Genomic DNA, 15,365 nt, shown 5'->3' on the forward strand with positions numbered 1-15,365 from the left:
ACGTGATCATTGAAAGAATGGGTACAACTTACATTAAATACTCAGAGAAATTAAACACAGGCAATAAAGAGCATCACTGGTATTTCCCACACATGAGAAACAAAAGACTGACATAAGTGAAGAAATCTGTGTGCAAGACCAGTAGATATGCCATTATGGTGATGCTAGCAAATAAATTAAGGAGATTGGCACTCACTCAATGCCTCAAGGTAATGTTATGTGTGAGATCACAATGAGAGAATTTTAATAAACCACAAGAATAAATAGTCTTAAAATAGTAACTGGATTATATAGTTTACCATGTGTGTGAATGAGCAGTAATTGATTGGCCAAGAAATGTTATTGTAGAAGCATTGAACCAAGGATATGGTTGCAGTAGCTTAAAAAAACCTAAATATTTTTCAAGCTTAACCTGATCTGACTCATGAATAATTCAGGTTTTTGAGGCCACTCTAGAAGCACTGTTTTCATACTTGGCTCAGATGCAAATAGAGTATAAAGTAAATAAGCAGCATTAGGTCATTTAGCCTATTGAATCTGCTCTTCCATTTCATCATGGCTGATCCATTTTCCACTCAGCCCCAGTCTCCTGAATCTCCCCATATCCCTTCATGCCCTGACTAATCAAGAATCTGTCAGCCTCTGCCTGAACCCAATGACTTGGCCTCCACAGCCACCTGTGACAACAAGTTCCACAGAAATGTCAGTTTATGTGAGAGGACAGGTGGCAGAAATGGCCACAGCACTGGACAACCCTGACAGAGAGTTTCAATGTCATGTTGCAAACCAGAAGAGAGCTTTTATCTTTAACCTTTCACAGGTGCCACTGTTATCTTTATATCCAGGCCGGCATTCACAAACAGGAATTCCATTTTGTTGAACGCAGTGTTGATTCACTCCTTTGCATTTTAGTGCACACGATTCTGTAGATATTAAAGAAAATTACTGTAAATCGCTATTGCAGTTACTCAGATTCTGAAACATATCTTCATATTACACAGTTAATTTAAATATGTACAGTACAAATGCCTCCTGTATCTAATAAAGTGGCCACTGAGTGTATATTCGTGGTCTGCTGCTCCTGTAGGCCATCTACTTCAAGGTTTGATGTGTTGTGCATTCAGAGATGTTCTCTGTTGGAATACATGGTTATCTGAGTTACTGTTGCCTTCCTGTCAGCTTGACCCATTCTGCTCATTCTCTTCTGACCTCTCTCATTAACAAGACATTTTTGTCCACAGAACTGCTACTCACTGGATGTTTTTATTTTCTTTTTTGCTCCACTTTGTAAACTTTAGACACTGTTGCATGTGAAAATCCCAGGAGGTCAACAATTTCTAACATTTCAAAGCCCGTTTAGTAATTTCCTATTTATACATTACATAAAAGCATTTATGTTATATATAAGCAACAGAGAATAACATTTTAAAGAAGATATCTGTAAAATCTGTAATGAATAAGCCCATGATATAGGAGCAGAATTAGGCCATTTGGCCCATTGAGTCTTCGCTGCCATTTCATCGTGTTTGATCCAATTTTCCTCTCAGCCCCAGTCTCCTGCCTTCTCCTCGAATCCCTTCATGCCCTGCTCAATCAAGAATCAAGACCTCTGCACAGCCTCAGAATAGAGGAATGTCTTTTTAGACCAGCGATGAGAAGGAATTTCTTTAGCCAGAGTGATGAATTTGGAATTCTTTGCCATAGGCAGCTGTGGAGGCCAAGTCTTTATGTATATTTAAGGCAAAGGTTCATGGATCCTTGATTTGTCAGGGCATGAAGGGACACAGGGAGAAGGAAGGAGATTGGGGCTGAGAGGAAAATTGGATCAGCCATGATGAAACACAGAGCAGACTCAATGGGGCAAATGGCCTAATTCTGCTCCTATATCTTATAGTCTTATGGTCTAATTTAATATAACACTTCAATGCTGATAAATAAAAACAGGTGTAAAAAGTAAATACCTGTGCATTTTGTCTCTGTTAAGGAGTTCTTATAAAATCCTGTTTTGCAGATGCACTCAGCCAGACCGTGGACCGGTTGGTAACAGTCTGCAGTAGTACCTTTGTCGCACTTATCTGAGTTGCATCCTTGAATAGCTATTGAAAAGAAGAACAAGCTGGGAAATTAATTTCAAAACATCTAATATACACATTTTATGCTATCTTATATCAGACTTATTTCCATATTATTCTGAACATCGTTTGTAACCCAACGGATCTTTAAACAAATACACTAGTAACATTTTCAACATTTTACATCTCAATCTAATTCTATTTTTGTATACAGTAATGGTTGGATGCTGAAAAATTGCAAGAAAATTGATAGAATGACTTAAACAAGTGTTTAAAGGCTGGAAACAACACCCCAAAACTGCTTCTGACAGACTTCAATGGTTATAATTAGATGCATGTGGTAGCCCCATGAATGCCCAAGACACCATTGACTACAATTACAGTGGGATCCTGGACCAGCTGCAGTGATGACTGGCTTCTGGGCTGTGAAGTCACTTTCGTGAACTTTACTTCTGAATATTATTTTCTTTTACTTTTTATTGTTTGCACAATTGTTCTTTTTCTTTTGCATACTGTTCTTTGATGGTCTTTTAAATGAGTTCTATTGGGTTTCTGTTTTGTGGATGCCTGGAGAAAAATCTCAATATTGTATACAGTGTACATACTTTGGATAATAAATGTGAACTTTGAACTTTGTAATGCTGGGCAATTCTTAACTACAGAAAGCTATAGAAGTTAAGTTGTCAAATATACTTCAGAAGGAGGATGATAGATTTCTAAATACAAAGGAGGTGGCTAAGTCAGAGAATTGGCCACAATTCTTTGGTTGTCTGAGCAGAGTGAAAGGGCTGAATAGCCCCACTTTTGCTCCTAAGTTCTTTGTTTCAGTTCTAGAGCAGGAGTTCCTTTTTCATGTCATGGATCAATACCATTAAACAAGGGATCTGTTTATCCAATCTTTCCTCATACATATCCCTACCAGGTTGGGAATCCCTGTTCTAGAGCATCTATTACCAGCAAAGCTTTTCCCATCTCATGTATTTAGATTAACACTACTTTCTTCATAATAAATCACAGATTTGAATTTATTGGGAGCTAAGTACACCAGAAGAGAAATAAAATTAGCTCACACCAATAATGCAAGATCATCTTTTCCATTTAGATTTATGGAAGATTCAAAGGTCAGGCCTTCTGGAAAAGCTGCTCTTAACAAGAAATCAGAGAGACAGAGAGCACTACAGCACAGATTAAGGCCCAACACATGTGCTGAACACCGTTTCATCACCTTGTTGACCTGTGATACTGATTTTTGCAATCAATGTTCTTGTACTCCTAGAGGTCTCTGTTGTGTTACACTCCCTAATGCCTGACCATGCATAGTATCGGTCTTACACATCTGCGGAAGAAAATATTGTAAGCTAAAGATTTTGATAGACAAAGGGTTAATATTGGCCTTTCTATATGGAGACCAGTTTCCAGCTTAGGTTCGAAAGATATAGCCTTGGTTTTTTTTTAAATTTTTTTATTAGTTTTTCAAAACATTTTACAAAATTAAAAACCCCAAATCCCAATGAGGAGCATTAATACAGAGCAAGGTTAAGCATACAATAACAATATGCTACAAAGGAAGAAAATTTAACAAAAAAGCACCTAAATTAAAGACAAGTGAGCTTAGTGTCCTCCCCAAACCCCACAACACAAGAAAAAAACAACAATTCCAGACCAACCACCACACAATATAGAGAGTATAAGTCTGGACAGTCAAACTCCCAGACTGTGAATACACTTAGCAACAAAGGATAATAATGCCTACTACCAGAAAAAAAAAGGGAGCTGAAAGCAAGGGACCAAAAAGAAAAAAAAACCCTAGTCAAGAGGAAGGTTATGAAAGTACTCGATAAAAGGTCCCCAGACCTTATGGAACTTTAAATCCGAATTGAGAACTGAATAATGAATTTTTTCGAGGTCCAAGCAGGCCATAATGTCGTTATGCCATTGCGCATGAGTGGGCGGGGCAACATCTCTCCATCTAAGGAGGATCAAGCGTCTCGCCAGGAGAGAGGCAAAGGATAGTATTCGGCATTTGGTCGGACCTAGACATAAATCTGTCTCGCCCCAAAAACCGAACAGAGCAATTAAGGGGTTAGGTTCTAGGTGCTGATTCAGAATACCCGATAATGTAGTGAAGACATCTTTCCAGAATTTCTCCAAGCTAGGACAGAACCAGTACATATGGATGAGAGAGGCCACGCCCCTCTTGCATTTATCACAGAGCGGACTAATGCCAGGGTAGAATCGAGATAGTTTAGATTTAGACATATGGGCTCTATGAACAATCTTAAACTGTAAGAGACAATGGCGAGCACAAAGAGAGGTTGAGTTAACCGATTTGAGAACTGAGTCCCAGCTCTCCTCGGATAAGGAGATATTTAAATCCTGCTCCCAGGCCATTTTAATTTTATCCACAGGGGTCCGTCGTAAGGCTGCTAGTTTATCTTGGATAATTGAAATTAAACCTTTACCTAGTGGATTAATGGAAAGAAATAGGTCCATAGCATTTTTCGCAGGCATTTCAGGAAAGTTAGGAATTAAAGGAGCAGTAAAGTGTCGGATTTGGAGATATCTGAAAAAGTGAGCGTTAGACAGGTTGAACTTAACAGAGAGCTGTTGAAAAGAAGCGAAGCGATTATCAATGAAGAGATCTTCAAAATGTCTAATGCCCTTCCTGTACCAAACATGGAATGCTGAATTGAACGTGGTGGGTAAAAAAAGGTGATTATGTGCGACAGGGCTAGAAACAGAAACCCCCTGGAAACCATAGCATTTCCTGAACTGAGCCCATATACGCAAAGTGTGTCTAACCAGAGGATTAGCTATTGATCTGGGCAGACTGCTAGGGAGTGCAGAGCCAAGAAGTGCAGATATAGATAATTCTTTAGTGGAGCTCAACTCCATTGCCACCCAGTTAGGGCACTCAGGTTGACCGTGGAAGAAAGACCAGAAGGCAGCACAACGTATATTAGCTGCCCAGTAATATAAGCAAAAGTTAGGTAAAGCCATGCCACCCTCTTTTTTAGATTTTTGGAGGTGGATTTTATTAATTCTAGAGTGCTTATTCTGCCACAGATATGACAAAATAATAGAGTCTAAGGAATCAAAAAAAGATTTAGGAATAAAAATTGGGATAGATTGAAATAAGTATAAAAATTTGGGGAGAACATACATTTTGACAACATTGATACGACCTACCAAGGACATAGATAGAGGTGACCATTGTACCAGACTCTGTTTTGTAGCATATGAAAGATTGACAAAGTTTTCACGAAAGAGATCTTTAAACTTCCTTGTGACTGTAATTCCAAGATAAGTAAATTGATTATGGACTACTTTAAAAGGGAGATCACGAAATATTAGTTCTTGTGCTTCTTTATTAATTGGGAAAAGTTCACTCTTATGTAAGTTGAGTTTATAGCCAGAGATCTGGCTAAACTGGTCAAGAAGTGAAAACATTAGAGGTAAGGATGTAGATGGATATGAGAGAAAGAGTAATAAGTCATCAGCATAGAGAGAGACTTTATGCTCAACACCCCCTCTCCAAATCCCGGTCAGTTCAGGACATTTTCGAAATGCTATCGCCAGAGGTTCTATAGCCAAATCAAAGAGAAAGGGACTTAAGGGGCATCACTGACGGGTGCCACGTTTGAGATTGAATACTTGGGATTTCTGAAAGTTAGTTAGAACAGAAGCAGTAGGACACAGGTACAGCAATTGGATCCAAGAGATGAAACTTTGGCCAAGGTCAAATTTTTCTAAGACTGCAAAAAGGTAGTTCCACTCTATACGATCAAATGCTTTCTCCGCATCAAGGGAGATAACACATTCAGGAGTCCCAGTTGGAACTGAGTATAAAATATTAAATAGACGCCGAATGTTAAAAAAAGGGAGACGGTTTTTAATAAAGCCTGTTTGGTCATCAGAGATAATGGAGGGAATAACGGTTTCTAATCTATGAGCCAACACTTTAGCTAAGATCTTTACATCAACATTGAGCAGAGAGATCGGCCTGTATGAGGAACACTCTGTTGGGTCTTTGCCCTTTTTTAAAAAGAAGAATAATAAATGCCTCATTGAAAGAGGGTGGCAATTTGCCGTAATTAAACGAGTCAGATAATACTGAAAGTAACTGAGGAGAAAGAAGTGAGGAGAATGATTTATAAAATTCCACAGGGAACCCATCAGGTCCAGGAGATTTCCCTGAGGACAGTGCAGAAATTGCAAAAGATATTTCTTCTAGTGATATAGGCGCATTGAGTTTGGCTTTGAAATCAGATGAAAGTGAGGGGATATTCAGATTCTGTAAAAATTGATCCACAGAGATATTGTCATTCAGGGATTCAGAGGAATAAAGCCGAGAATAAAAATTTTTAAATGCGTCATTAATTTCTAAATGATCCGATGTAAAGTCTCCGTTCTCCTTCCGGATCTTTGTAATATGTTGTTTGGCTTTAGAACGCCTCAGCTGATTGGCTAGGAATTTACCAGACTTATCCCCATGAATGTAAAAGCGGCTCTTGCTTTCGAGAAGTTGGCGTTCGACAGGTTGAGTGGACAGAAGGTTAAATTTAGTTTGGAGTTCAACACGCTTCTTGTATAATTCAGGGTTCTTAGTTTGGGCATATAATTGATCCACATCTTTAATCTGGTTAATGAGGTCTGCTCGATCTGCACGGGATCTTCTATTGAGATTTGCTGTGTAAGAGATTATTTGACCCCTCAAATATGCTTTCATGGCATCCCAGACAATCTGGGATGGCACTTCAGGTGATGTATTAGTGTTAAAATAGAAGGTTATCTGGTCTTTAATAAATTTTACGAAATCATCATCCGATAATAAAGTTGAATCGAACCGCCAGTGTTTGTTCCTCTGAGGGAGACCGGGAAAGTTCAGAGAGAGGGTAATTGGGGCATGGTCAGAAATCAGTATACACTGATAGTCACAAGTGTGGGCAAATGGGATAAGTTGGTTATCGAGTAGGAAATAGTCAATTCTAGTGAAGGTATGGTGAACATGTAAGAAAAAGGAATAATCTCTCTCCGTAGGATGGAGGAAACGCCATATATCAGAGATACCAAAATTAGAGAGAAACGACTGAATAGCTAAGGCAGATTTGGTAGGTGATCTGGTAACAGAGGACGATCGGTCCAGTTTAGGATCCAACCAACAGTTAAAGTCACCACCCAATATAAGAGAGTATGAGTTTAAGTCTGGTAGTGAGGAAAAAAACCGTTCAAAAAAGTTAACATCATCAAAGTTGGGGGCATACAGGTTTGCTAGTGCAACTTTAGTGTTATATAGTTTACCAGAAACAATAATAACACGGCCATTTGTGTCCGATATTTTATTATGGAGTTCAAAAGGAATATTTGAGTTAATAAGAATGGAGACTCCCCTAGCTTTAGCGGCAAAGGATGAATGAAAATACTGACCCGCCCACTTTGACAGAAGCCGGGAGTTATCAAAACAATGAATATGAGTTTCTTGGAGGAAAGCAATGTCAGCTTTGAGTTGTTTAATATGTGAGAATACCTTCCTCCTTTTAACAGGGTGATTCAGTCCCTTTACATTCCAGCTCACAAATTTAAGTGCACTAGCCATTATCAATTACTAATGCATAAAAGGCAGCAGGCATATAAAAAATCAAGCGGTACAATAGCAGTCTGGGAGCAGAGATGTAAACATAGATTCGTAAGGTCAAAATATAAACATGTCCTAAACAATAAAGAAATGTTGGAACTGGAAAATCCACCCCACCCACACAACCCAAAACTAGACGGCTACCAAAACAAGTAGCTAGCTCTACCAAAAAAATTAACCCAAATACAACTTCCAGATCTGTGTTATTGACAGCAGTTCCGTATAAATGCTATAACAAACAGTAACTAGTTTATGCACTAGAAAACATAACTCCAGATTAGAACACCTTCTGCCGAAATATACAACTTAATACAGAGAAAATCGGAAGAAAACCAAAACTAACCTACCCGCGAAATATTATAGAAGAATAAGGTAAGAGAAAGGGAAAAAAAAGGGTAAGAAGGAAAAAGAAAAAAAGAGGAAGGGGAAAATTATAAATTCAAAACGAGTATTTATCAACCATTTACCGAGAAGGGAGAAAAAAAAATTCAGAGAATGGAAAAAAAAGGGGTGAAGAAAAAAAAAAGATAAAATAAATAAATATTTAAAACAGAGGAGCCTTGGTTTTTAGCAGAAACAAGACTTAGAATCAATACTTGCAGTTGCTTGTATTGTAAGAATCAGCCACAAGAATATGAGATAAACTGTTTTACACACAGTTGTACACAAGACGGATTTTTAAAATTTTTAGCTGATTATTTGGGTATAGCTTATCACAAGAGAACTGCATATGAAGCTAGCTTATCTTTTTGTAATTCACAAGGTTAATCGAACAGACTTTGCTTTTGCAATTGATTTGTACATGTATAAAAGGAGCTGAGCTCTGTGTATTATTTGGAGTTCGAAACCCACTGTTAGTGGTTCCACTCCCCACAATATCATGAATAAGGCTTGCTTGTGTCTAATTTACTTCCAATCAATGCACCATAGCATTGGAGAGGGATAGGAAGAGACAAGTTAGGAAAGTGTTTAAATGGAATAAGGAGAAATACAAGGCTATCAGGCAGGAACTTGATAGCATAAATTGGAAACAGATCTTCTCAGGGAAATGTATGTAAGGAATGTGGCAAATGTTCAGGGGATATTTGCATGGAGTTCTACATAGGTACATTCCAATGAGACAGGGAAAGGATGGTAGGGTACAGAAACCGTGGTGTACAAAGGCTGTTGTAAATCTAGTCAAGAAGAACAGAAGAGCTTATGAAAGGTTCAAAAAGCTAGGTAAAGATAGGGAGCTAGAAGATTATAAGGCTAGCAGGAAGAAGCTCAAGAAAGAAATTAGGAGAGCCAGAAGGGGACATGAGAAGGCCTTGGCGGACAGGATTAAGGAAAATCCCAAGGCATTCTACAAGTATGTGAAGACAAGAGGATAAATTCCTCACGTTCTCCTTAAACTTTTCACCTTTCATCAATATTCATGGATATGAACATTTTTCAGGGCAAATTCTCTTCCTGCTCTCATTTTAAATTTCCCATTCCAGCCATTATTTGTAAAACCCGTGTAAATGATTTGGCTGCTAACTGCTAAACTTCCATCTTTCACCTTTCACTATTGCCTAATTCTTTCACCTAAGCCCAATCTTTCTCTTCCTTCGATGATTTAACCGGGGCGGTGTGACTCAGTGTTCAGGCTGAATTCAGAGTCATGCCTTCCCCCAGTGTTCAACGTCAAGAGTTTTGGACTCTTTTATTGCATGATTATGATATCATTTGTGCTTGCTATCTTCTGTGTGCTTTGTGCTGTGTGTGACAGTTGATATTGTGTTTTGCATCTTTACCCCAGAGTAACGCTGTCTCGTTTGACTGTATTCAAGAGTATTCATGCATGGTTGAATGGCAACTAAACTTGAATTGAACTTTTATATGCTTAAAGAAACTCTTCTGATTTTCCCTCATATCATTTAGTATTTATTTTTCTACTTTGTAATTATTCTATTAAATGGCCTGCTCTTTGTATAATTTTGAAACATCACATTTTATGTTATTCATGGAATTCTTCAAGAAAATAATTCTGTTATTTTTTTCAGGGATAGTGCAAACAGGATGTTTTATTCATCGAAGCAACTGAGGATATATCTCTCTTTCCCTCTCCACAAATAGCGTACCTTTGTTCAAAGTAAATTTACGAAGTACAGATACATCACCATATACAACCCTGAGCATTCACAGTAAATACAAGAAACACAACAGAATCAATGAAATAACTCACCCAACAGGATAGACAATCAACGTGCAAAAGATAACTGAGCAAATACAAAAAGAAAGAAAAAAGAAATAATAATAATATTAACAAATAAACAATAAATATCAAGAACATGAGATGAAGAGTCCTTGAAAGTGACTCCACAGGTGTGGGAACAGTTCAATGACGGGCTGAGTGAAGTTAACCCGTCTGGTTCAAGATAGTGATGGTTGAGAGTTAATAAAAGTTCCTGAACCTGGTGTTCCAGGTCCTGAGGCTCCTGTACTTCATTCCTGATGGCAGCAGCGAGAAGAGAGCATGGCCTGGGTGGTAGGGAAACTTGATGATGGGTGCTCGTTTCTTGTAACAGCACTCTCCATTGATGTGCTCAATGGTGGGAAGGGCTTTACCCATGATGCACTGAGCTGTTTCTACAAAATTTTGTAGGTTTTTCCATTCAAGGGCATTGATGTTTCCATACCAGGCTATAACGCAACTAGCCAATATACTCTCTACTACACAACTATAAGAAGTTTGTCAAAGTAGAGGCATTGCCTGGCTTTCCTCAGAATGATAATTATGTGCTGGGCCCAGAACAGTTCCTCTAAAATAATAATACTGAGGAATTTAAAGAAGCTGACTGTTTCCACCTTTGATTCCCCTGATGAGGACTAGCTCATGTTTCCTCCTTCTGAACTTAACGATCAGTTCTTGCTGTTGCTGACAGGTGGTTGTTGTGGACCATTTACGCAGATTTTCAATCTCCCTCCTATTTGCTGATCTGTCACCACCTTTAGTTCAGCCAATGACAGTGCCAAAGCAAACCGAAGTATGGCATTGGAGCTGTACTCAACCTCACAATCATTAGTATAAAACAAGTAGAGCAGGGGGCTAAGCACACGGCCTTGTTGTGCACTTGCACTGATGGAAATTGTGGAGGAGATGTTTTTGCCAGTCTGAAGTAACTGGGGTCTAGAAGTGTGGAAATCAAGAATCCAGTTGCACAAGTTCTAGGTCTTGAAGATTATTGATTAGATTTGAGAAGATGATACTATTGAATGTGGAGCTGCAGTCAATGAAGAGCATCCTGATATATAAGACCATAAGATATAGCAGCAGAATGAGGCCATTTGGACTATCAAGTCTGCTCCACCATTTCTTCATGGTTGATCCAGTTCTCCTCTCAGTCCCAATCTCCTGTGTTCCCCCCCTCTGTATCGCTTCATGCTCTGACCAATCAAGAATCTATCAATGTTTGCCTTAAATATACATAAAGACTTTGCCTCCACAACTGCAGGTAGCAAAGTATTCCACAGATTCGCCACTCTCTGGCTAGACCTCTCTCTCTTCTTGAAAAGTGGAGTGATATTTGCAATTTTCCAGTCTTTCAGAACCATTCCAGAATCTGGTGATTCTTGAAAGATCATTACTAATGCCTCCACAATCTCTTCAGCCACATCTTCAGAACCCTGGGGTGTACACCATCTGGTCCAGTTGACTTATCTACCTTCAGACCTTTCAGTTTTCCAAGAACCTTCTCCTTACTAATGGTAACTTCACACACTTTTTGACCCCTGATACATGGAACTTCTACCATACTGCTAGTGTCTTCCACAGTGCAGATTGATGCAAAATTACTTATTCAGTTTGTCCACCATTTTTTTGTGCCTCATTACTACCTCTCCAGCATTGTTTTCCGATGGTCTGATATTCCCCCCTCCCCTCTCTTTTTATACTTTATGTATCTGAAGAAACCTTTATGTACTTTATGTATCTGAAGAAATCTGGCTTACTTTTGTATTCCATCTTTACCTTCTTAATGACTTTTTTAGCAGCCTTCGGTTGGCTTTTAAAAGCTTCCAATCTTTTAACTTCCTACTGATATTTGCTCTATTATATGCCCTCTCTTTGGCTTTTGTGTTGGCTTTGACTTCACTTGTTAGCCACAGTGGTGTCATCTTTTCTTTAGAATACTTGTTCCTCTTTGGGATGTATATATCCTGTGCTTTCTGAATTGCTTCCAGAAATTCCAAACATTGCTGCTCTGCCGTCATCCCTGCCAGTGTTCTTTTCCAATCAATTCTGGCCAACTCCTCTCTCATGGCTCTGTAATTCTCTTTACTCCACTGTAATACTGATACATATGACTTAAGCTCCTCCTTCTCAAATGTTGGGGTGAATTTGATCATATTATGATCATTGTCTCTAAGGGTTCTTTTACCTTAAGTTCTCTAAATAATTTTAGTTCATTGCACAACACCCAATCTAAAATAGCTGATCCCCTAGTGGGCTCAACCACGAGCTGCTCTAAAAAACCATCTCATAGGTACTCTAGTAATTATCCTTTCTGGAATCCAGTACCAAACTGATTTTCCCAATCTACCTGCATATTGAAATCCCCCATGCCTATTGTAACACTGCCCATTTGGTATGCATTTTCTATCTCCCATTGTAACTTTTAGACCACATCCTTCCTACTGTTTGGGGGTCTGTATACAACTCCCATCAGGATCTTTCTATCCATGCAGTTCATTAGCTCTATGCACAACATTTCATCACCTTCCAACCCTGTAAAACCTCTCTCTGATGATTTGATTTCATTTTTTTAAAAATGCAGCCCCATCTGTCTTTTCAAAACAATGTGTATCATTAGACATTATGCTCCCACTATAATCTTCTTTCAGCCATGATTCAGTGATGCCTACATCATACCTGCCAATCTGCAGCTGGGCTGAAGATTCATTTACCTTATTTCCTATACTGCAACATTCAAATATAACACCTTCAGTCCTATCTTCACTCTTTTCAATCCAACTTTCACATTGCATCTCATCCTGTTGATTGCAATTTTGCCCTATCACCAGCCTCTCCTCACTACACATTGCCTCTGTTTGTAAACCAACCTCCTCATCGTCTGTACTATTATCTTCCTTTCCTAGGATATGTCTTGCACTGAAATACACGCAGCTCAGGGCACTAGTCACACCTTGCTCAACCTTTTGATTTCTTACTTTGTCAGAGGTCTCCAATTTCGGTCTCCATTACGTCTCCACTGTCTTGACACTCTGGTTCCCACCCCCCTGTAACTCTTGGTTAAACCCCACTGTGCAGCATTAACAAACCTTCCCGCTAGGATATTAGTCCCCCTCCAATTCAGATGCAAACCATCCCTTCTGTACAGGTCCTACCTTCCCTGAAAGAGAGCCCAATGATCTAAAAATCTTATGCCCTCCCTCCTACACCAACTCCTTAGCTGCACGTTAAACTGTATAATCTTCCTAGTTCTGGCCTCACTAGCACGTGGCATGGGTAGCAATCCTGAGATCACAACCCCGGAGGTCCTGCCCTTTAACTTAGCACCAAACTGCCTGAACTCCCTTTTGCAGAACCTCATCAATCACCCTATCCACATCATTGGTACCTACATAGACCACAACTTCTGGCTGTTCACTGTCCCACTTAGGAATGCTGAGGACTCAGTCTAAGATATCCTGGACTCTGGCAGCCAGGAGCAATATACCATCCAGGAATCTCATTCCTGCCCACAAAACCTCCTGTCTCTTCCTCTAACTAATGAATCCTTTATCACCACAGCATGCCTCTTCTCCCCACCTTCCCTTCTGTGTCACAAACCTGACTGCTGTGACTTTCCTCTCAACACACACAAAATGCTGGTGGAACACAGCAGGACAGGCAGCATCCACCAGCGTTTTGTGTGTGTTGTTTGAATTTCCAGCATCTGCAGATTTCCTCGTGACTTTCTTCTGTTAGGTTAACCTCTCCCCTCCCAACAGTATCCAAAATGATATACCTGTTGCTCAAGGGTTGGCCACATATATGCACCTTAGCTGCTCCAATGTTCCAGGGTTGAATGAGGAACCAATGAATTGGTATCTGCTGTTGACCTTTTGTGATGGTAGGCAAATTGGAGCAGATCCAAGTCATGCCTCCAGCAGGAGATATGTTTCTCATCACCAACCTGCTTAACTTCATCACAGTGGATGTAATTTCTACTGGAGATAGTCATTGAGGCAGTTTACCACATTCTTCTTAGGCACTGGTAAAACCAAAGCCTGCTTGAAGCAGGTGGGTACCTCACACTGCTGAAGCGAGAGGTTAAAGATCTCAGTGAACACTGTGGTAAAGCAGTTTGTGCAGCAGTCTCACTTTGAGTTCTGTCCATGTAGAATCTGTTTATTCTGTCTGTGACCAGGGTGATCCTGTTTCCTCCAGCATGCCAAAGATATGCTGATTGGCTACTTAAATTGTGTTGGTGCAGATCAGTCACAGGATTATTGCTCAGGGGGTTAATTGATGTGAATGTCAGAAGAGAACTGGGATTGATGTAGATAATTGTCACAACACATTAGGCTGAGGAGGCAGTTTCATGTATTTTGCTTACTAGTGAGACGCTGCCTGGCCTGCTGGAAGTTTTCAGTATACCCTGTTGTTTTTCAAATTTCCAGCACTAGCTGATGTTTGACTTTCATTTCCATGAAGTTCAAAGTTCAAAGTAAATTTTATTATCAGAGTACAATATAGTATGTCACCACATACTACCCTAAGATTCATTTTCCTGTGGACGTACTCAGCAAATCTATAGAACCGTAACTATAACAGGTAGAAACTGTTCTTGAAATTGGTAATGCGAGTCCTGAGGGTCTTGACCCTTCTATTTGATGGTAGGTGTGCTCAATGGTTGGGAGAGTTTGGCTCATGATAAGCTGGGCCAGATCCATTACCTTTTGCAGGATTTTCCATTCAAAGGCCATGATGCAATGTGGGTGTTCACTGGGTGTGGAAAATGTAAACAGTTGCTTCATCATAACAGTGCCTGAAATTCCATTTTATTACTGAGTAATAAAGAAGTTCAAAGTGGTATCGCTTACTTATATATGTGAAGTTTTCTTGTACTTTTTCTGCAATGATTGATTCAGTTACTTTGCTACCTTCTTCAAATGTGTTTGTAACATCTGCGATGACACTCCCCTTCCTGTAATCATAAAGTCATATAACTTAACTCACTAAGAATGCACAATGACACAATGTAAGTGCTGCAGGGTCAAATAACTTATCAGAAAGTCCAATGAAGAATCATAAACAGTTTCATTTCTAGTATGACCCATTTTTTTCTCTCTGCAGTTGACTGCTTTGGGATTTACTCTCCAGCCAATTCCATTTACCATTGGTACATTTCACCTCTTATTTTCCTCTGTGGTACATTGCACTTTCAGTTCCTATATGGACCCATAATTATCTCCTGGTATCATGAATTCTCCTTGGATAAACATATGTGTTCCTCAAAAAAAATCATACAGTTCATGAGTGGCTTGACAGACAGTTTTGATGAAGGGTCCCAGTCTGAAATGTCAACTGGTTACTCTTTTCCATGGATGCTGCCTGACCTGGTGAATTCCTCCAGCATTTTGTGTGTGTTGTTCTGGATTTCCAGCATCTGCAGAATCTCTTGTGTTTG

The 15,365-nt window shown here is 39.4% G+C and overlaps 1 protein-coding gene across 10 annotated transcripts in view; it reads right to left on the bottom strand.

Moving 5' to 3' along the window:
• Positions 1–15,365, bottom strand: part of LOC140728577 (uncharacterized) — a 120,428-nt gene that overhangs the window by 11,160 nt on the left and 93,903 nt on the right. For all 10 annotated transcript variants that reach the window (XM_073047527.1, XM_073047529.1, XM_073047523.1 and 7 more), the window contains 3 exons: positions 14,779–14,882; positions 1,962–2,096; positions 812–923 (listed from right to left, as the gene is read on the bottom strand). In XM_073047527.1, the coding sequence (XP_072903628.1) occupies positions 812–923; positions 1,962–2,096; positions 14,779–14,882 (351 nt within the window). The remainder of the gene's footprint in view (positions 1–811; positions 924–1,961; positions 2,097–14,778; positions 14,883–15,365) is intronic.

The sequence above is a fragment of the Hemitrygon akajei genome, chromosome 5 (assembly GCF_048418815.1).
Source record: "Hemitrygon akajei chromosome 5, sHemAka1.3, whole genome shotgun sequence".
Taxonomy (NCBI): Eukaryota; Metazoa; Chordata; class Chondrichthyes; order Myliobatiformes; family Dasyatidae; genus Hemitrygon; species Hemitrygon akajei.